Source organism: Alnus glutinosa, chromosome 6 (assembly GCF_958979055.1).
Source record: "Alnus glutinosa chromosome 6, dhAlnGlut1.1, whole genome shotgun sequence".
Classification (NCBI taxonomy): Eukaryota; Viridiplantae; Streptophyta; class Magnoliopsida; order Fagales; family Betulaceae; genus Alnus; species Alnus glutinosa.
This window is the reverse complement of record NC_084891.1, coordinates 2,749,060-2,771,982: the sequence shown is the minus strand read 5'-3', so window position 1 is coordinate 2,771,982 and position 22,923 is coordinate 2,749,060. Positions and strand designations below refer to the sequence as shown.

Sequence of the window (22,923 nt, the reverse complement as noted above, 5' to 3'; positions counted from 1 at the left end):
TAACCTACCGATGCTGACCTGCCGCTGGTCGGTAACCAACCGTCATTGGGCAGTACGCATCGGAGTCAGACGGGGTGTATCAATTTCACTCGGCCCTAACATTGACAGAATTTATGTACATACAACATTCATTTGAGGAGCCCATAATGCAAATTCACGTTCCCAGTTTCGCAGTGTTGAAAGTGGAGCAACCACCAAATGCGGAGAAAGGTTCTCTTCAAAAAGAGAGGCCAAAAACGCAATACTCTGTATAGTTTTTCCTGCAACCAATAGAGAGATTGCAAAATCCAGCCATCAAGATGCACAGACAGGGAAGAAAAAGGAACAACGAAGAAGAAGAAGATTTACCGAGCCCCATCTCATCAGCTAGTATGACATGAGTTTGTTTGGACCAAGAGAAGCGTAAGAAGTTCAACCCTTCAAGCTGGTATGGATGTAGTGTACCTTCATTTACACCGAAATGCAGTCAATAATTCATGATAATAAAAACAAATAATATATAGAAAAGTGAGCCATATTTCAGAGCTATATAACAGACTAAATCATGTACCTCCAGAAAGAAAGTCAGGACTATGTTCATACTGTTGAAATTCTTTCTGCTTCTTCCTTGATTCCATAACATCTTTAAGGCTACTCTTTTGCTTACTAGAAGACAGTTTAGTATTCCTAGACTGCATTCTATTGAATCTCTCTATTTCTGGCTGAAATGCAGAAATATCTGATTCAAATTCCCAGTAACATTCATCATAAGAAAGTTCTTTCCACTTTACAAAATATTGCTTCTCATCATCATCACCTCTGCAGCATTCAACAAATAATATCACATCCAACAATCAGGTCCATTACAATGTTCAAACAGATCAAAATGATATAAGTAAAATAAAATAAACAATTTCATAATAAGTTCACTAAGAACTCAACCAGAACTAACAAATAAATGTTTACAATAGTTACTGAAACTCTCCATCCCATTATTTTGCATATTGAACAAGTTGAGTGATTTGATCTAGTCCGCTGTAATGCTATGATAAAAACTCAGAAGTTTTAAGATGGATCATAATATGTTAATAAAAAAGAAACGAAAGGCCTTTACCAAAAGAAAACTTAAGAAAGGTGCACATAGCAGGCAAACTATGCACCAGACAAAACTGAAACTTTGAAACTACTCGCCCTTACATTCTCCCCCTTCTCCACGATTTCCTACTTCTGAATCCCACAACTGCCCAGCTGACATATAACACTTGTAAGTAAGAAAGCTACCATAGTTGAAGAGAGCAGAAGTAGAAAATGCAAGTCCAACTCCATAGCCTCTCCAGACCCCAAGCATAAAATGTGGTTGTTTACGTATTACTTAACTAGACAACAATATCATATTGTTCAAGGACAAAGATCCAATCATACAATTCAGAATGAAAAGGTACCGTCCTAGGTCTTATGGACAGAAAGTCTGAGGCTATTGTTAATTACAATTACTCTAAAATTTAAACAAGTCATACATCAGACTTAACCATCAACATGAACCTTCCATCTTAGTGTCACAGATTAGGCTCTCCAATGTCTATAAATGTATTGCCTTAATTAGGAGGAAAAATCCCAGGACCAATGAGGCATAGAGGTGGACAACATAATTGATGAGGTAAAGAAAAGATAGAAAAAAACACTGACTGGAATGGGGAAATGGAGTAAATCTGAACCAGATAAAAGAGCTATTAATCATCCCTATAACCTAAACAAAAATGCAGATGTGGGCACGACCCATCTCTAGCCAATACCATCAACCCCCTTTTTTCACCATGAAAACTTGTCAAAACAAAACAGAGAAACAAAAAAAAAAATAGCCACCACCTTGAAAAGGCCAAGCGGTGCACACAAAGGCACATATTATCGGTGACATTTCCACCATAACATATTCACATCTTGAAAAAGGGATACACAAAGCTAATCAGTTTCTTCAAATATCTTTATTAGTTGTATACATTTGTAAAACTTGAGATGTTATTCATGAAACATTTTGGATGGAAAGTACTATGAATGCCAAAAAAACTTTAAAACATATATATACAAAAACAAAGGAACTTTGCATGCACAGATACTGAGAGGAAGTGTTACAATTGCAATCATACATGAACAAGAACAAGTGGATTAAAAACTTATTATGTATATGCATCATGGGCACAGTAGACTGAGCCCATGCAATATGCTGCATGAAGTCCATGGCAGTACTGAAAACCATGAAAGGAAGCATTTATATGCAACTTTAAATTAATCATGATATACATCTACAGTCAGGGATAATTGGCATACTTAGACAAGGGAAGTGAGCATGCCAACAGCTAAATAAAACTTCTGATTACTAATCAAGTTGGTAAAATAAAAATAAACTTCAAGATTGTGAACCTGCAACCAAGAATCCGATCAACAGTAGTCCATTCAGGTCGAATGGCAACAAAATCTTCCTCAGAATTATTGCTTGATGCCATTTGACGATGGAAATTGTTTACTTTAGTCTTTAGACGAGGATGTGTCTTAAAAGCTTTTAGGAACTCTTTCTCCGGCACCCTGTGGTGAAAAGCATAGAGCAGGTAAACGGAAACCGTCAAACTAACAAAAGATCAGGGAAGAACTAAGAAAGCAGAGCCATACTAGCAATTAAGCATGACATATATTCCAAATAGCTCAGAGAACAACTAGAAAACATAAGAAAATGATTCAAAAATTAGAAATCAATGTTCGTTTTAAGAAAATTGGTCAACTACACAAGGTTTCCTTATAAAAACATAAACAAGGTAGAATCGTCAACAGTGAAGTTACCATGTGCAATGCAAATAAGATAGTCCTTTCCACTTTACAAGATATTGTTTTACAAAAATTTGCTTCGAACCCAACTTTGAGGCATCACTATCATCAGCAACAGTAGGGCGCATTTCACAGTCCAATATCTTCTCAATATCATTTAGAGGGCTAACCTGCAAAGATATCACATTTTCATTATCAGCTATCACCAAACGTACACCTTCTTTACTTCGTTTGATAGAAACAACGATGGTTCTAGATATAGAATCATACACATTCAGGGCACCTCCAGCTGCCGGGGAGAGGAGCTTTCAGCGGTGGAAGCAAACACTTGGGATGGTAAGCATAAGTACATGTTTCACAGCAGAGAAGATTCCCACTTTCTCCACATGCTTGACATGAATTATCTTTCTATTCAGAAAAAGTAAGAATAAAAAAATAACCATTATTTGATAGATGAAAAAAAAAATGGAAACATTTGAAAATGAAAGAACTAGACTAACAGATTTAATAAAAGTATTATATATAAGACAAAATAAAAATCTAGAACATCATATTTGGATACCGTCCCATCATAGCTTGAATGGTTTTACTTATGTAGATTTTTTAAAATTATTCTTTGTTCATCCCTTTTAGGAGTTCTCTTGTATACTTCCCGTGTATAAGGGTTGCGCCCATCTGCGCTTTTTTTATAAATTGCAATTACTTATCAAATAAATAAATAAAAATCCAGAACATACGATATGCAACAGAATATCATTAGAAACTTCCAGAAAGTAAAATATTTTCCATCAAATGTCCAAACAGCACCGCCACATACTGTCAATGATGTGAAGTTCAGAAGCCTTAAAGCAATAATGAAAAGCAGAGCTATGAACATGTTAAAGCATATTACTTAATCAATCTAGAAGGAGTCTATATTTTCCAGGTTACAGAGGCCACAAACTAAAAGGGGTCCAAATTTTCCTCTGCATAACATTCTCCTTTCAAAATGCTTAATATTGAAGTCAACAAGTCACATTCTACAAGAAATCTGAACCAATTTATCCAAATAAAGATCCATCATTAGCCAAAACTCAATTTAGGCTTCTTCTTTTTTTCCTCATACAAATACTTGATTATGATAGGTTATAATTACATTTAGCATGAACACAAAAACATTCTTTAAGTACTTATGAGCACTGATTCTCAAGCACCTAATTCTGGATGCATAACCAAATTTATGAGTTAGGCAAACAAATCTTGAAACTCAGTACTTACAGGTAACAACAATATCATCCTTAGCAATTAGCAATTAGCATAAACTATAAGCACAGAACGAGTAAACAAAATCCAATCAATTACAGGAAAAAGAAACAAACCGTAGAAGAAAAATCAAGCAGAAGATTCCCAAAAAAAAAAAAAAGAGTAGAAAAGTAAGAAAAAGAAACAAACCGCATCACTCCTGACTATCCTTTCAAACTTTTCCTGGTTTGTCCCAGGTTTTCCAGGCAAAAAATCGGCATCGTCATCTGATTCATCAATATTATATACTGGCCTCCGATCTGATCTAACACGAAGCCTCTCTACCAAGCTACTCATTTTCTGGAAGCAAAAAAAAAAATCCCCGTATGTTAACATGTATTAATAACAAGTGAACACTAAAAACATCTTACAATTAATTCATAATAATGCTAAGAACATATTATGATCCTAAAATACAGATAATTAAGTAAATTTGCACTATTTTCCCCTTTAGGAATATTGAATATGTATAATGCATAATCAATATACGTACAGTAAGTGAGATAAACAATTCCCAATCGCCTTCACCTCAAACATAAGACCAACTTTGTAAGTATTTTGAGGGGGTTTTTTTGTATCTTTTCTTTTCAAAGGTAGATTTTTTAGATTACTACTTACAATATGTATAACAAGCACAAAGGCTATAGCTCAATTGGTAGAGCATCTCGTTTACACACGCGCCAATCTGTTTCAGAGGAGTCCATGTAATTATAAACCGATCCCTCTAACATTTGATTTTTCAGGAACCAACTAACCTCTATGGTTCACATATAGTTATTCTGTACAAGGTAATGCCCCTTTCCATTTTAATTCATTTCTTGCATTTTCCAGCTAATAAGGAAACATTACAGTTCACATCTCTAAATTTAAAAGTTTCAAAAGTCTCATGTGTATTAAGTCCTCTATCATCATACTCTTTCATTCCAGAATTTTTTTTTTTTTCTTTTTTTAATGTTAGCAAAGCTTTTGATAGAATTCTTCCACGCATAAAAACAAACCCACAAGAATCTGCCTTTCAAAGTTTTATATTATTTTCACCTTCCACTAAAAAGTTTTGTTAGTCTATAAATCAGGTTTGACTGTGAAGTTATTTGATGTATGAAATATTTTTTTTGATAGATAAGCAAGTGCATTTTATAAAAAGCGTAAAGCGCCCCTAAAGTACACTAGAAGTATACACAAGGACACCAAACAGAAGTAAGAAAAAAGAACAAAGAAGCAAGAACTAAAAAAAAAAAAAAAAAAACCAAGACCCACAAAACAGCCCAAGTAAATAAAGAACCCAACAACCAAAAGCAACAAAATCCCACAACACTACTCCTTGTGCCTTTGCCACGACTGGACCCTCATAATTAACTGAACACTTTAAGTTATTCAGTTCCCTCTGGCCTTTCAGCTTGGAAGCGGAACCCGCCTTCAAAGGAAGGGGGGTAGGGACCGAGACATCCCATCCAAAACCTGGGTGAAAGATTAAGCACCCGACAAAAACATAGCAACAGCTGCATCGTCCCCCATCTTCTGAGCCTGAGGAAAGACTTCATCACCCCCTCCCACGAGTAATATTCACCCTCCTCAGAAAATTAATTTGACATTGGAAAAAAGGTTTTCACAATTTTTTTAATTAGTTTATCCCACGCCTCATTCAATTATAAGTTCTCTTCACATACATGCACTATTAAGAAAGCATGTAATGAACACGCAAAAGGACCTAGAATTATAATTTTTAGATGATCAGTATATTAATAAGATTCTCTGGCCCATATTAAAAGCATGTCTCCCCCATAATTATAAGGGATCTGCTTTGCATGGTATACAACAATAAATCTTCCCTATGACACATTTAGTATTTCAATGCAATGCAATGCCCTCCTACACCAATGGAGGTGTAACAACTACAAGAATTGCATATTCATCAGACATTGATAGAAACACGCCCCAAAAAAACTCAAACAAACTCGACTAACAATATTGTTTTCTTGAATCACGTCTTGGATTATTACCTCCTTTCTTATCCCTCACAATAATATCATGTCTAGAGAAAAGCAAACCTATATGGAACTAGAATTTCCTAGAATGGGGCAAAGAAATGTGTTCATAACTAGCATAAGTATTTGTGCTGTCTAACCCACCATTACAATAAATGTCGAGTTACTGCTTGATAGAACAAGGATAATTTGGCTATTAAACCGTGCTCATCTATGTGAGCTCTCATTGATTTATATAGAAGATTACAAGAGAGTTTGAATAACAACACATTAACCGCGTCTGCTTCCTATACAATAGGACTAGAACTCTTATCTAACCTTATCTCTTATCTATCTATCATAGAGTTTGAACTCTAAGATAACTGAACCTTATCTTGCTGAACACTAGAGTTTGAGTAGAAGTTGATTTCCTATGGAGCCGCATAAGACTCACAATTGGACTGTGAGTCTTTTCCGGTAGTATCCTTAATACCCTCCCGCAAGATCAACGGGGAAGATCGCACGTTGAGCTTGAAACATAGTTGCTGAAAACGTTGGGAGACTAGTGGTTTAGTGAGGACATCAACTAGTTGATCTGAACTAGGAATGAACCGGATTTCCAATGATTTATCAGCTACTTGATCACGAACAAAGTGAAAATCTATCTCCACATGCTTTGTACGAGCATGAAAAACCGAATTGACCGACATGTATGTAGCCCCAATATTATCACACCAGAGTGTTGGTGGAGAAGATAAACTGATTCCAAGTTCTTGAAGTAATGCACGAATCCATAGGAGTTCAGCAGTAGTGTTTGCAACGGCCTTATACTCTGCTTCTGTTGAGGACCTAGTTGCTGTAGGTTGTTTGCGTGAGCTCCAAGACACCAAGTTAGAACCAAGAAAAACACAATATGCACCTGTGGATCATCGATCATCTGGACATCCAACCCAGTCAGCATCCGAGTATGCTTGCAACTTAAGAGAAGAAGTGCGACTAATAAGAAGACCATGAGAAAGAGAGTGTTTCAAGTACCGAAGGATTCTTTTAACTACTTGCCAATGCAGCTGAAGAGGTCAATGCATAAACTGGTATACTCTATTCACTACAAACCCTAAATCTGGTCCTGTGAGGGAGAGATACTGTAATGACCCTACAATGATGCGATATAAGGTTGGATCTTCCATTGGATCACCAGAGAAGGCAGAGAGACTTAAAGAAGACGCTATTGGAGAAGATATAGGCTTGGCCTCATGCATTTTTGTTTTCTTCAAGAGATCCAATATATATCGTCTCTGAGAGAGGAGACCTGCTTCAACTTTATTGACTTCAACACCTAAAAAATAGTGAAGATCACCTAATTCTTTCACTGCAAAATCAACACTGAGAAGGTTCAGAAGTTCTATAATTGCAGCTGAATCCGATGCTGTAATTATTATGTCATCGACATAAATTAGGAGATAAATAGTTACTGTCTTGGTGCGATAAATGAAGAGAGAAGTGTCAGCCTTAGAACCCACAAAACCAATATGAATTAACTTATTGCTGAGGCGAGAAAACCATGCTCGGGGGGCCTGTTTTAAACCATAAATCGCCTTTTGAAGCTTGCATACATGATTAGGAAAACTGGGATGAAGAAATCCAGGTGGCTGGACCATGTATACATCATCGGACAGAAAACCATGCAAGAATGCATTATGAATATCAATCTGCTTGAGTGACCATCCTGCTAAAAAGGCAAGAGAAAGTACTGTCCGAATGGTTGTAGGCTTGACAACCAGGCTATATGTCTCTCCAAAGTCAACACCGGCCTGTTGATGAAAGCCCTTGGCAACCAGACGTGCTTTATGGCATTCTATGGACCCATCAGCTTTCCTCTTAAGCTTGAATACCCATTTACAGCCTACAAGATTCTGAGAAGGCTGCTTAGCAACAAGAGACCAAGTCTGGTTTTGAAGGAGAGCATTAAATTCAACTTGCATAGCATTTCTCCATTCTGGAACTTTTACTGCATTGGAGAAGCAAGTTGGTTCAACAAGAGCTGAATGTGTTTCTGCCACTAAAGCCTGAGGAACTGGGTATCAAATGGTGCCATCTGTAAGTTGCCTTTGCTGGAAAATCTAATTCATTGACCTTGTACGCATGGGGTGTACCCGAGCACGTGTATCTGTGTGAGAGTTGGAATTAGGCATGCTAATCTCTTCAAAGGCAGAAGGAGGAGGACTGGAAATAAAATTAGAATGAGAGAGCTGCTGAAATTGGTAACTGAGAAGTGACAGGAGGTGTTGGAAGTAAAGGAGGAAGAACCGGTTCCTGAACTGGTGAAGGAGGACCAGAAACAAGAGGGATAGCAGCAAAGGGAAATTGATCTTCATGGAATATGACATCTCGGGATATGTACATCCGGCCAGAATCAATGTGAAGACATTATAGCCTTTATGATGTTGACTATACCCAAGAAAGAGACACTCTTTGGAACGTGGGGAAAACTTATGAGAATTATAGGGTCTTAAGTTTGGAAAACAAGCACAACCGAACACCTTAAGGAACTTATAATCAGGAATTTGATTAAAGAGTTTCTCAAAAAGTGATTTATTTTGTAACAAAGGTGTTGGCAAACAATTAATAAGATAGCACGAGGTGAGACAAGCCTCATCCCATAATTTTTTAGGGAGATGGCTTTCAGCCAAGAGTGCTAGAGTAGTATCAATAAGATGACTATGTTTTATTTCTACACATCCTTGTTGTTGGTGTGTATGAGGACAAGAGATACGATAAGTTATGCCATGAGTCTGAAAATAAGAATGAAGGTTGCGATATTCGCCACCCCAATCAGATTGAACGCTTATTATTTTTGAATTTAGTAGACGTTCAGCCATTGTTTGAAATTGGAGAAAGGTTCGCATAACATCAAATTTAGCTTGAATTGGGAAAACCCAAGTGTAACGACTACAAGCATCAATAAAGGACACATAAAACCGATTTCCATTAATTGAAAGAGTTGGGGAAGGTCTCCATACATCGGAATAAACTAACTCTAAAGGTTTACAAATGCTGGAAGTAGAAGAAGAAAACGGCAATTGATGACCCTTTGCTTGTGGACAAATCTTGCAAGGGGTGGATGCCTTATTTGAATGAACTGGAAGCTGAAATTTAGAAATAACACTGTGGACTGTTCAAAAAGCAGGATGACCTAAGCGCTTGTGCCAAGAAGCAGGAGATGTACGATCACCAACAAGTGCTTGATTTATTGACGAAGAACCAGACGAGGGAAGAAGGTGATAGAGACCATCTTTAGTGCGCCCTTGATGGAGGATAATCCCGGTTTGAGAGTCCTTGATCACAAAGAGAGATGAGTGAAATTCAAAAAAGACAGAATTATCAAGGGCAAATTGTCTAACAGAAAGGAGATTTTTACAGATTAAGGGAACCCGAAGGAGTTGATTTAGAATAAAAGAACGATGAGAAAGATTTAAGGAAGTAGAGCCAATATGAGATATAGGCAAACCTGTTCCATCACCCACACGAATTTGATCATGTCCATGATAGTCCTCATGGGATAAATTGAGATGCTGCAGTGCATTGGTCATATGATGGGTAGCCCCAGTGTCGGGGTACGAAGATTCCTCAGCTGGTAGAACCAGAGATGTATAGTAAGCCTGTGGAGAGAGCTGTTGCTGTGGTGGCTGAGTCTGTGCAGAGAAAGACATATCCTGTCTATGGTAGCAGCGAAGAGCAAAGTGACCAGGTTTGCCACAAATCTAGCATGAAGGCCGAGTGGAAGAAGTTGCATCTTGGGAGAAGTAAGAACCGCGGCCGCGGTTGCTGGAGTAAGACCCACGTCCTCGGTTGTAAGGGTGACCACCACGTCCACGAAAACCACGTCCCCGAGAAGGGGAGTTGCGGGTGGTGAAGTTTGCAGCAGGGGAAAGAACATCAACAGCTGGAAGTTGCTAGTCCAAGCGCATCTCATGGGCCGAGAAGGTGACCGTAGAGCTCATCAATAGACAAGGGATCGACTCGGGTTGTGACAGACGTCACAAAGGGATCATATTCTGTCCTGAGACCTTTGAGAAGAAAAGACACACTCTCAAAATCATTGAGAGGCTGACCGGCGGCTGCAAGGGTGTCGCTTAACGTCTTGATAGTTTGGAAGTACTCGGTGATCGAGTTGGAACCCTTTTTGACAGTGGCAAGCTGAAAATAAATCTGCATGACACGAGCACGAGCTTGAGAAGCAAACATGGTGAGAAACGTGTTCCAGAGAGCAGCAGCCGAGGCACATCCAACAGTATGGACGACGTAGGGCTCGGATAGTGTAGAAATAAGCATACTCAGGATCATCTGATCCCGCTGATTCCAGGCAAGGAAATCGGGGTTGACTATGGTGGCAGGAGCACTAGCAGCTGTGCTGGGATTGGGAATAGTCTGGGCAGGAGGCAGAGAGGAGCCATCAAGAAAGCCATAGGCGTCTTGGCCCTTAATATATGCGAGAATCTGAGTTTTTCAGGCATTGAAATTGCCTTTGGAGAGCTTAATACTAAGGTTGTGATTCATATTTGGGACGGTGAAGACAATTGTTGGTTGGATAGGTGGCAAGGGAGGCTGTGAAGCATTGGAGGTTGTCGAGGTTGCAGGAGCAGAGGACTCGGAGTCGGAATTGGCCATGGATCACGACGTTGGTCGGTGAGAGGGCTCTAATACCATGATAGAACAAGGATAATTTGGCTATTAAACCGTGCTCATCTATGTGAGCTCTCATTGATTTATATAGAAGATTACAAAAGAGTTTGAAAAACAACACATAACCGCATCTGCTTCCTATACAATTGGACTAGAACTCTTATCTAACCTTATCTCTTATCTATCTATCATAGAGTTTGAACTTTAAGATAACTAAACCTTATCTTGCTGAACACTAGAGTTTGAGTAGAAGTTGATTTCCTATGGGCCACATAAGACTCACAATTGGACTGTGATAATACTGCTAGTAAAGCTATTTCTTGGATATATCAAGAGACACAAATCCAACATTAAATATGATAAAATAATAAGATTACATTTCCTTTAACCTTTTCCTCTGAATGATTTATTTGAAAAAACCAAGTCTCTTTCTCTGTCTTATATCTACACCTTAAGTAACATATTAAGGTTGTTCCATCTCCTCTCCTCTAGATTTAATTGTGAGGGGTAAGGGGGGCACTTATAGGGATGGGGATGATGGGGATTTTCCATCTCCTCTGGATTTTGTTCCCCCTATCACTCCTTTGGATTGGGCTTTGTTTTGTGTTAAGGACGTTTGTCTAGTGGTGGGGGTCTTGTGTGAGGGGCTTGAGGATCAGATTGTGGCTCTCCTAACAGCCATTGGTGAGGATCATTCTCGGAAGGAAAATGAAGCATATTCTAAGTCCAGAGGCAAAAGGGAGCCTTTGAACTTAGAGTTCTCCATAATTATGGTACTTCAGGCGCGTCCTCTAAGCGCAGGAAAGGCAAGGCTCTTGTTTGTTAGCGGCAAGCGTTTTGTGGGTTTCGGGTTTTAGGGTTACCTGTGTTGGGTTCTGTTTGGTGTTGGGTTGTTTGAGTCTTTCTTTTGCTTGTTCTAATTAGGTGTTTCTGTTGTATATCGTCTGTGTACACAGGGGTGTCTTATGCTTTTTTATAAAACTTTCAATTACTTATCAAAAAAAATTAAAAATGTATTGCTCTCTCCTTTTTAATGTTTGTTTATATGTAAAGAATCATACAGTAAAACAATAAAATCAAATAACTTAACATATTCACTTGACAAAATTGCATTACACCCTTAATTTCAAGAAAATGGAGGTGAATTTCAAGTTTCTAAAAAGAGTGTCCAACTCAAGTGCCTACAAAGGTGTCATGAGCTCAAGTGTCTGCTCATATAGCCTATGGAATAAGCTTATGGTAATGAAACCAATTAAGGAAACGATGTTTGATCCCAAACAATCATTCATGGAATAAAGTGGACACCTATATATTTCAGAATAAAGAGGCAAGTCCCAGTTCCTCAATTTGAATTGCAAACGACTAGTCGACACAAATTCCCACTACAAATAAAGAATGAAGGAAATGGAAAAAACCAAAAAGAAAAGTAACTATACGAGTTGAAAATCAAAGTAAATCAACCCTAAATTCAAACCCACACCGAACCCAAATGAATAAGCAAAGCAAAGTGACACTCAAAAGATGAGTTACAAAGAGACCCACATGGAAATTCTCAGAACTAAATAAATAAATAAATAGCACCATATATGCAAAAACGCAATACCCAATTCCCAAAACGAGAGCAAGTACTAGTCAAAAGATGAGTTGCAGAGCATCCCACATGGCAATTCTCAGCAAACAAACAGCATACAGTGCAAAAACGCAATACCCATTTCCCCAAACGACATAAACTTCGAGATTCATAAACCATTTTCAAGGTTTTCTATCTTATGCTGATACTTAATCCAAGGTTCTTAAAGTTGACAGCTTGTGAAAGTGTGGTGCTTTGGATGTGCATACTGTAAGAATTGTAGAGGCCAGAGAAGGAGTTACCGGAGGTAGCTGGATCTGAGGGCCAAGTACGTCGGAATTTGAAGCTCGGACCCAAAACTGAAGGTGGGAGAGGGTTAGAGAAAGAAAAAGCGGTGTAGGAGAGAGAGAGAGAGAGAGAGAGAGAGGGAGGGAGAGCGTTGCTAATCTCACCAAGACATGAATTTTTAACTGAAACGCTTGTTGTTTATATAAGGGCTTCGACAAGGTAAATAGATTACTAGAAAATCAAACGCTCCCGATCTCACACTCACTAACGTGCTTATCATCTTACGAGGCAGAAAAATTATTATTAAATTTATAAATGATTATTGTCACGTCAAAAATATATGCAATTAAAAGTTATAGGTGAACTAACGGGTATAACCAATGGTTATTGGCTAAAACCACTAAACGCTTAGGCGATTATTGCATTTTACCAATTATAACCGCCAACCGCCTAAGCGATTATTGCATTGTACCAACCCCAACCGCAACCGCTAACTGCTAAGCGGAGGCGGTTATTTTTATAACCGCATGTTAGCAGTTATTGAGTAGATAACCGGCGGTTGTATAACCGCTTTTCAATTTGAGTTTTGAGTCGGTTTTGATCACTTTTGGGCTGAATTTAGTGCAGGTTTTAAATCCAAAATAGTAATAAATCCAAATCCAAATCTAAATACAAATACAAATCTAAAACATAACAAATTCAGATAACAAAATACAAACAAATCCAAAACTCAAACATTACAAATCTAAATATAAATCTAAAACATTACGAATCCAAAATCATTTATATATATAAGCGGTTATTAATCGCATTTCTCAAATCATATAACCGCATCCGCTAGGTGGTTAACGGTTATTCATAACCGCTTTTGAAAGCAATTATGTGGGTATATGGTTATAAGCGGTTAGCGGTTTTGAAGTAATTATAACCGCTTCGTTTGTACACCTTTACTTAAAAGTAACTTTTTTTTAGAATTTGGTTCCAACCTGATGTATCACAATCCCGTGAAATCTATCATTTTGTGAAAATGTGCCACAATCTCATAGCACATCAAGTTGGAACCAAAAAAAAAAAAAAATGTGTTGGGATGTCAAGCATTTCTCAAATATAAAATGAGCATATGCATAATATTTCTCATAGATATTATTTTACACAAAATTTGGAGGATTTAAATTGAATAGTATGTGGTCTTTGTGTTAAGGGTTTGAAACCTTTTTTATTATTATTTTTTAGAAAGTCCACGAATCTTCTCAAATTACTACTTAATTAACAATGTCCTTTTAAAATTTTAATTTGGACAAATGTGTTCCAAACTATAAAAAATTATCAATGTCTCCCGGTAACGAAAATTCCCTCAATAAAATAAAATAATTTATTTAAAAAAAAAACTAAAACTAAATTTAAAAAATAAAATAAAATAAAAATATTAAATTTTTACCAAAAAAAAAAAAAAAACTACTACCCAATTGGCCAAATTTTAAAATTTAAAAATAATGAAAAAAAATTATTTAAAGAAATACAAATGTTTCTTTTTTCGAATGTATAAGGGTTTTTTTTTGTCTTATTGAACAATTTGTATGGTCATCTTTGTCTTTTTGCTAGTCTTAAAAGACATTGACATTTTTTTGGTAATTTGAGTGGACATTTTTTCAGTTAAAAAAGTTTTGAGAAAGACATTATCAATTGGATAGTAGTTTGAGGGGTATGCAAATTTTTCTAAACTTTTTTTTTTTTTCCTTTTTTTAAAGTGGGCAAATTAGGGGTAGAGAAAATAAAAATATGTAAAGTAAAATTTGCTTCTTAATCTCCAAGATGCGAAAGGAACATTGGTTCACACCCAATTTTTTTTTTTTTGAACACAGAACCATCTTCTTCAATATCATTCCAGAGAAAAACATCCCCAAAGGGATACATAACCAGGAACACATCGCCCAAAGGCGAGAAATCAAAGGCCGTTGGCCGTCGCAGTGAACAGAGATAATGAATCTCTGGCCACAAAATCAAGAACACCTGATTTGAAGCAGCTACCAAAACGGTAGACTGTGAGTACAAAGGAGGAATCTACATAAAAAACACAAACAGCAAACTCAGAATGCCAACACCGGCAAGAAACGGTTGCCGGAGACGGCGCGTGTAAAACACGCACCATCTCCGGGAACCTCCCTCACAACAGACGACCTTCACAAGTAGAGATTGGCACCTTCCGAGACCGGAGAAAGCAGTTGTGGCCCACACACACTAAAAACAGAACTGAAACGCCGGCGCATGCAAGTCACGCAGACCGGAGACGAATAGCACGACCTCAAAAGATAACCAAATCTGACCAGAAAAGGCCAACCACCGCATTCGGCAAGTTCCTGTTGGAGAAAGACCAGTCGAGGCTGACAGATCTAGAGTTAAACAAAACTCCATCGGAACCCTCCAACACCAGCCGTTCTTCACGGGCCAACACCTGAAAATCACTGCTTGCAACAAGAAAAACAACAGAAAAAAGAACAAACCCCAACAAACCTCCACCGGTTCAAGCACCGGGAGGAACAAAACTCCAACAGCCAGATGGCTTGGAGACAAAAAAACCCTCGACCCAACGGCCAGGGGAAACACCAGCACCCGGAGGGGGAGACACGGAGCCTCCCCCCCTGGCGAACGAGCTCACAGGATTCTCTCTCTCTCTAGAAATTACAGACCTTCTCTCTCAAGAAAGGGGAAAAGAGTGTCATCGCCGGTTCACACCCAATTTATGTAACATAATGTTGAAAAGTTTTAATCAAAAGCCTAGAAGAATTAAGTTTGAAGTTCATAAAATTTTGGTAAGTTCCAGCCTAATCAACATATTTTTTCTTAATAATGTTATAAATTATATTTTATTTCATATTACTGATATGATAGTGTCAACCGGCTTTTTTTTTTTTATCAATGATTAATTAGTATTGTCACGTCAGCAGAATGAAATAATAGACGGATAAAAAATTTTCTTGTAGCTCAGCTTCTTCCTCTTTTCATAGTTATACCTAAAATGTTAACATGTTTGTGTAGGACAAGGCTTTAAAAGAAAAAGAAAAAACAAAACGTTGTTTCATTTATTTAATTAGTTTCATTCATTTTCCTTTTACACCTAAGTCCCAAGTAAAAGAGGGAATTTTTAATTTCATAAATAAGAATATATTTTTCAAGCGGAACTAGGAATTGTAGTAATATCCCAAATGTTAAACTTAACATTTATCGATTTCACTTTAAATTTAAAGAGTCAAAAATACAATATTATAATTTCTTAAGGAAAAATTACAATTTAGTCTCTCAAACTACCAGTCATTCTACGGATAGCCCCCCAAATTATCAATGTTTGGACTCTAACATAAAAAACTACCAAAACGTTTGAAAAAAGCCCATTTGGACGAAATATGCCCATAATACCCATGTCAAGTGTCATTTTCCAATTAAAAATAATAAAATTAAAAACTATAAAAAACTATTTTTTTTTTCAAAAAATAGAAAGTGGGTGTTTAGGGGTGACTCACAGCCACTCCTTAGGGTCGGGTGTGGCTCGAAAGCCACCCCAGGGGGTCGGGGGGTGGCCGCGTCTCCACTTGTCCAACCTCCCTTTGCCGCCTTTGATGACGACCTCACAGACCAATGTTCATTGCTGCCATGGCAGCTCATTGAGCCTCCACTTGGGGTGCCTCACAAACCCCCAAAAGTGGTTAAACCCTTTATCCCTATCCATTTCATTCAATCTTCTCCTACTCTTCTTGGTCCCTTGCCGCGCTAGGAGTAGGGCCCGAACTCGCTGTACTTGTACCAATCGAAGGGATGACGCAAATTGGGGTCATCTTTTTCCATGAAATGAACCATCCGATCATAGCCGAGGCCGATCTGCTTGAGCTTGTCGTCAGTGAAGTTGTCGGCTTGGTTCTGGCTCTTAGGGTTCCTGCGGAGGCTATAGAAGCAGGACTCAACGAGCTTCTTGCTCTTGCCCTATGCCCCATCCTTCACGGCCCGACAGAAATCGATGTCGCCCTTGATGCACCCTGGTGATGCCCCTCCGCCCTTCTTCTTCTTCTAGCTGCGACCCGCCATGCACCGAACACCATTTTGGCCGCAAAATCGAGGCTTTCGTGTGTTTGAGAAGGTGAGTTTGGCCATCCTAGGGGTTGCCACGCGGCCACCCCCATCCCCTGGGGTGGCTCGCAAGCCACCCCCCACACACCCAATTTTTTTAAAAAAATATAAATTAAATTATAGTTTTTTTTAGGTTTTTAATTTAATTTTTTAGTTCTTTATTTATAATTATTTTTTTATTGGAAAATGACACGTGGCACACGTATTATGGGCATATTTCACCAAAATTGGCATTTTTCAAACATTTTTGTAGTTTTGAGCCCAAAGTCCAAGCGTTGGTAATTCGGGGGATTATTTGTAGAACGGCTAGTAGTTTTGAGAGCTAAATTATATTTTTTCCATTTTTTTTAATACTACTTTTTGCAAATCGTACCAACATTTTCCCTCTTGGCACCACAAATGTATTCATGGCAATTATTTTTATGATTAAAAAATAGCATTTATTTAAAGCAGATAAACATTTAGAAAGTTTGTTTTTTAAAAGTTGTAAAAATTGACTAACTAAATCAATAAAAGTAGTTTTTTTAGAGTTAGATTTGGAGAAATTATGATTAGGCCATTATGAATGCTCTTAGCACGATGAATGAAATTCAATAATTTTTCCAACTAAAAATAAAAGAGTTCGTATAAAGTTATTATTACATAATTCGATGACATGAGTAATGCTAAAAATATTCAAATTTAGTAATGCTATGACTAAACCAAATGTTCATAACATGAGTAATACTAAAAATTAGGGACAGAGCCAGAAGTTCTTATGAGCAGGGGTTAGCAGCCCAAAAAAAAATTGAGTAGGGGTCAATAGGCTAAATTTTTATTTTTTACCTTATATTTTTTATTTTTATAGATTTTTTTTTCCAACCTTATAATTTTATTTTTTTTTTGGGGGGGGGGGGGGGGGGGGGGGGGACGGCACCCTCCGTCCCTGCTAAAAATCACATGTCTATTTTTATTTTTTTTTTGTCTCGTTAACATGACAGTGTCAATCAATTATTAGATAAGTCTTTGTTTTATAAAAAAAAAAAAAAAAAATCAAATATTAATTGGCACAGCCACGTCAGCATAATGGATTAAAAGTGAGAAAGAAATGTGGTTTATAGCATTACTCATCTAGTAAATACATTTATTAGTTAAAAAAATGTTATAAACCACATGTTTATCCTACAACTATCTCAAAATGTTTATATAATAATTCAAATCAACTATTGGTTAATAAATCAATGATTGGTTGAGACTGTTTAGTATTGTGGAATAAAAATGTAATTTATAGCATTAATCTTCTTAGTTTTCCAATTATCTAGCAAATGCATTTCTTAGTTTGAGTTTAACTTCTATAAGGAGGTATTTTATTTGCTTTCCTTATCCTCAACAGTTACACAGATTTCACCAGCCATCTCCTTCCTCCATCGTGTCTACCGCGAATTTTGGCTAGGTTCTTGGGTCGAAATTTTTAGATCTATATCTACACTCCTCCGTCAACTTTTGCATGACACACGCTTCTCTATAGTGTTCACTGGCGTCTTCCATCTCCACTGACACCAGCCGCACTCTCTCCTGACATCCACACACCAGAGCATGGTATGCACGCACTAGCGAGTGAGTCTCACTTTCGCGTGGTGGCCACGTTTCTCCCTTCAGCCTTCCCCCGCCCCTGTTGTCGGCGGTTCCCGGCAGCCCCTGACGACCACTGTTGGAGAAAGGTCTTCCAGTGGTGGCGCGTGGTGTTCACGCACCGCCACTAGCGACTCCTAGTCCCTTCTCTCCATCGATGTTGTATTGTGTTTGTTTTATCTATGTATATGGGCTTTTTATTTTTTGTATCTTTTTCATGCTTTTATCTGTATCGGTGTTTGGGTCATCTGGACTCTTTATATACGATTAACCACATTTATTGGTGGCTCGAGTTCTTGGCATCCATGCCAAGCATTTAGGCCCACATCTTAATTTGATGCATTGCCTTGGCGTACTTTCATTTCTAGTTAATTTTTGTCGAATTGTCCAGCCATTTTTTGTTGTTGTCATCTTTTTCTTTCTTTTTTTCTTTAAGCCACAAGCTTAGCTTTGGCTTTAGTTTGTAGTTATTTTTCATGTACATATATGAACATTTAGATTTTTGTGCTCCTCTTCAAGCAAAGTCTGCGGTGCCGCCAAACTGATGCGGCACACTACTCACAGCATGAGACAACCGGTCAGGCTCATGCACCATCCTTTTCTCCGCCACCTCCTCTCAGGAGTTGAACAACGCAAATGGGAGGCGTTCATTTATGCCATTGACCGATGCTACCATACGCGGCGTGGAAAAGATTGAGATGACGCGAGTCCCACTGCATCATGCTCGTCAAAACATCACATCAAGAATCTTTAAAGGAATCATTCACAATTGGTCCTCCAATAATAGCTTATGGTAGACTTGTCGCTTTTAAATTATTGGTCGATCTCCATCATGGCACCGTTGTTGTAATGTTACAAGAGGAATGCTAGAGCATCTCCTTATGTTCTCCTGGTGTTCTCATGGAATGGCATAGATGTAATTTTTTAATTACATCTATGCCATTGCAGGAGAACACCTGGAAATGTTATAGCATTTCTCAATGTTACAAACATGGTTTTATTTTTTACCGTTCTCAAAAATATTTTGATGTTTGACATTAAGACATTGATGAGTTTTATGAGAAAAATAAGAAAAAAAAAAAATCAACTTTAAATCAGTATTTATGGTTTTACCGTTGGGTTTTAACAAAGATTTTATGGCATTTGACCATTTGACCAATAACAAATACTTTTGACATTATGACCGTTTGGTCATTGATATTTTTATGACCAAAAGATTTTCTATGAAATCTTATTCTCATACGGTTTTTAATTGTCTCTAACAAATGGAAATGGTCATTGGCTTTAAAAAGATGAATCAGCTTTAACTAGTTTAACGGTTTTGACCATTGGACATTATTAAGCTTTATGGTATTTTACTATTTTATGGCATTTTATTTTTTTACCGTTAGTCATAAAATCCCAAAATATAATTATTTGTTCATAAAGTGTTTTCAATGCCTTTGAATACTATAGTGGATTTACTAAGCCATCTATCATGTGTATATATATGAGATACACAACGAGTACTTGAGTAATATATATACATTTTTATATACTTCTTTTTTTCTTTTACATGATATTGATCCAAAAATATTATGAGATTATTTTCACAAAGGAAAATCAAATGGTTGTTTTATTTAATCTTTGTTTTTTGAAGTGTGTCATTAACGAAGATATGCGCTGTAGTCTAATCCTGGGAAGTTGTGTTTCAAGGGATCCGATTACACCGAGTTATATGCTCCAGGAGACACGAATCAACATTTAAAGACAACGCTCTTGCGTGATTCTATAGCATTGTGAGATATTTTCTTACTTAATTTTATTCTATTGCATTCTATTTATTTTATTATTATTATTATTTTAGATTGATATTATTTTTTTTCAACAAGAATTTTGTACACCATCCAAAATTATTTCCAACAATCTTAAAGGTTGAATTATGTTGATGGTTGTACAAATATTTTGATTAGGATGATAACAATAGTATTTGAACTTATGAGAAGTCAAATATTATTAGAGTTTGCAGAAATATGAAATCAATTATTGATTGAAAAACTAAAGACTTTGTTGTGAAAAAATATGTGATAATTGATTTATTTGTCAGAAGAAAAGGTTAATTTCATTTGTAGGTATTGGAAGTAAAAATATTTTGACTAAAAAGTTTTCGATTATTTGAACTCAAATTTGTGTTATTTAATTGTTTGTCAAATAGTCTTTTCTTGTTAGGTCACCAATCTTGTAATAAAAGTTTAGCCTTTTATATATTTTTAGAACTTAGCAATTTCTATTGTGTTGTGCTAAATTTGATGGAGAACATTCATGTCGATTAATGATAACAAAAGTGAATGATTACTCATATTGTAATAATAATAATAATAAAAAAAAAAAAAATAGACATTGTTAATTGTGTGCAAAGAATACCACTTTGCTGAATAATCTTGCAGGTAAGCACATGATAGGAGGAAGAGATGTGGTGTGCATGTTGAATTGATCGGTTTTCTTAACACCCAGTTTGTGTGTGGTGACTTAGCCTGTTTTGGATGATCTTTGAGTAAAACTGTTATCTCCGCTGTGAGTTCTTAAATTATGATTCATATGCCTTTATTTTTTTTATTTTTTTTTACGACTTGATATACAATTTCTTGTATTAAAAAGGAAAAAAAAAAAAAAATCAAGTGATAAAAGTATTCGTTGATTGAATTAAAGCTGGTGAAAATTTGATAATTACATGAATATTGTGTCTTATAAACAGTTCATTTTGTAGATTGTTCTATTTCAAAAAAAAAAAAAAAAATAGCATATAATACTTATATTAGCTATTGCATTCTAAATTAGTATGAATACTTTAAAAGTATTTGCTAGTTTTTCATTTATATCATTTAGCTTTCAATTTTCTTGACATATTGATTATAAGTAAAATATTGTAATTATTAATGTTACTATTAGAGCTCATTTAACATTGAAAAAAATTATCATATCGTAAGATTGATACTAATGGCGTATTTATAACAGTGAGTCAACGCTAGTTGATTATTGTATGGTTGAGCCTAATACTTTGCATATTTATTGGGGCTTTAGTTGAAAATATTTTATTTTATTTTCTTGACAAAAACTGTTAATTAAGATAAAATGACAGATCATACTTTGAGAAAGACGGGCTCAAAGAAGTCATTCCTTAAAGCCCTTGTGTGCTATTAATGAATATTTATTTTCTTGTTTTTACTCGGTTTATTCATTAATATTTGGTATGATAGATTTATACATGTAAATCTTGGTTACATCAAGTAAATAAAAAGAAATTATGAATGCTATAATTGTTAGTTTTGGTTTATCCACCAACATGTGAGGGAAGCCATTTTTTTCGGCTGATAACATTCATAATAAAGTGCTTCATAAAAAAATTAGTAAAACTTCTTATGAAATTTGGAAAGATAGTGTAAGCCTAGCATAGAACACCTCAAAGAGTGGGTGTGTTTGGCAAAAGTTATGTTACCCGAGCCTAAAATGAGGAAACTTGGTTATATAACTTATGATTGTGCTTACAATAATTCATGCTATAGATTACTTATTATCAAAAGTGATGTTTTAGATTACAATACTATTATTTAATCTAAAAAATGTTATTTTTCTTTGAGCACGTGTTTCATTTGAAAAATAAGGAAAATTTATTGCATGAATCTTCTGTTGCTTCTAATAATTTTGTTGATGATATGCAAGAATTGAGAAGAAGCAAGCGAGCTATAAAATAAAGGAATTCGGTAATGTTTTATTCCTTATATTGTTGATGATGATCCAACATATGAAAGCAATTAAATCTATTTAATGCAATTGTTTTGATTAGAGGCTATAAATAATGAATTTGAATCAATTATGTCTAACCATACTTGGGAACTCGTTGAATTACCTCATAAAATCAAATCAATTTGTTACAAATTGATGTTTAAGAAGAAGTTTAAACCAAATGATATAATAGATAAATACAAGGCATGCTTGATGGCTAAAGGTCATAAGCAAATGCAACATGTTGATTATTTTGATACCAATTATCCGGGTACTATAATTTATCTATTAGAATGTTGTTTGCCATTGTTTCAATTTATAAACTTGTTGTTTATCAAACGGATGTCAAATTTGTTTTTATGAATAGTGAAGAGATTTATGTGAAGCAACCCAAGGAACTTGTAATCTCCGGTCAAGAACACAAAGTGTTTAAATTGGTGAAATCCTTGTTAGATTAAATCAAGCTTCTAAACAATGGCATGAAAAGTTTGACAAGGTGATTATGTCTAATGCATATTGATTAATTGTGCATGTAAATGCATAGCATTTTTTTTACAATAATGACCGTGTCATTATTTGTTTATATATATTGGTGACTAGCGTGTTTTTTTTATGAACTAGCATTGATGCTGTGCATTAAGCTAAAAGATTTATTGCATCTAATTTCGATATGATCGAAATAAATGGGTAGAACTAATGTCATATTGAACATTAGTTCTTACATATAATGATTGCATAATTTTATCTCAGACACATTATGGTGAAAATATGCTTAAAAGATTTGAGCACTTTGATTATCCGCCTATGCCTACACCATATGATTCAAAAATACATTTAGTAAAGAATCAT

At 36.1% G+C, this 22,923-nt stretch overlaps 1 protein-coding gene across 1 annotated transcript in view; it reads right to left on the bottom strand.

Annotated features, from left to right (window-relative positions):
* The window catches only part of LOC133872030 (CHD3-type chromatin-remodeling factor PICKLE-like), a 52,894-nt gene extending 40,133 nt beyond the window's left edge, over positions 1 to 12,761 (bottom strand). The window contains exons 1-8 of the mRNA XM_062309535.1: positions 12,597 to 12,761; positions 4,228 to 4,377; positions 3,067 to 3,204; positions 2,812 to 2,966; positions 2,398 to 2,559; positions 551 to 798; positions 349 to 444; positions 124 to 260 (exon numbers count right to left, since the gene is read on the bottom strand). Of these exons, the coding sequence (XP_062165519.1) occupies positions 124 to 260; positions 349 to 444; positions 551 to 798; positions 2,398 to 2,559; positions 2,812 to 2,966; positions 3,067 to 3,204; positions 4,228 to 4,374 (1,083 nt within the window). The 5' untranslated portion in view covers positions 4,375 to 4,377; positions 12,597 to 12,761. The remainder of the gene's footprint in view (positions 1 to 123; positions 261 to 348; positions 445 to 550; positions 799 to 2,397; positions 2,560 to 2,811; positions 2,967 to 3,066; positions 3,205 to 4,227; positions 4,378 to 12,596) is intronic.
* Positions 12,762 to 22,923: the final 10,162 nt, after the last annotated feature.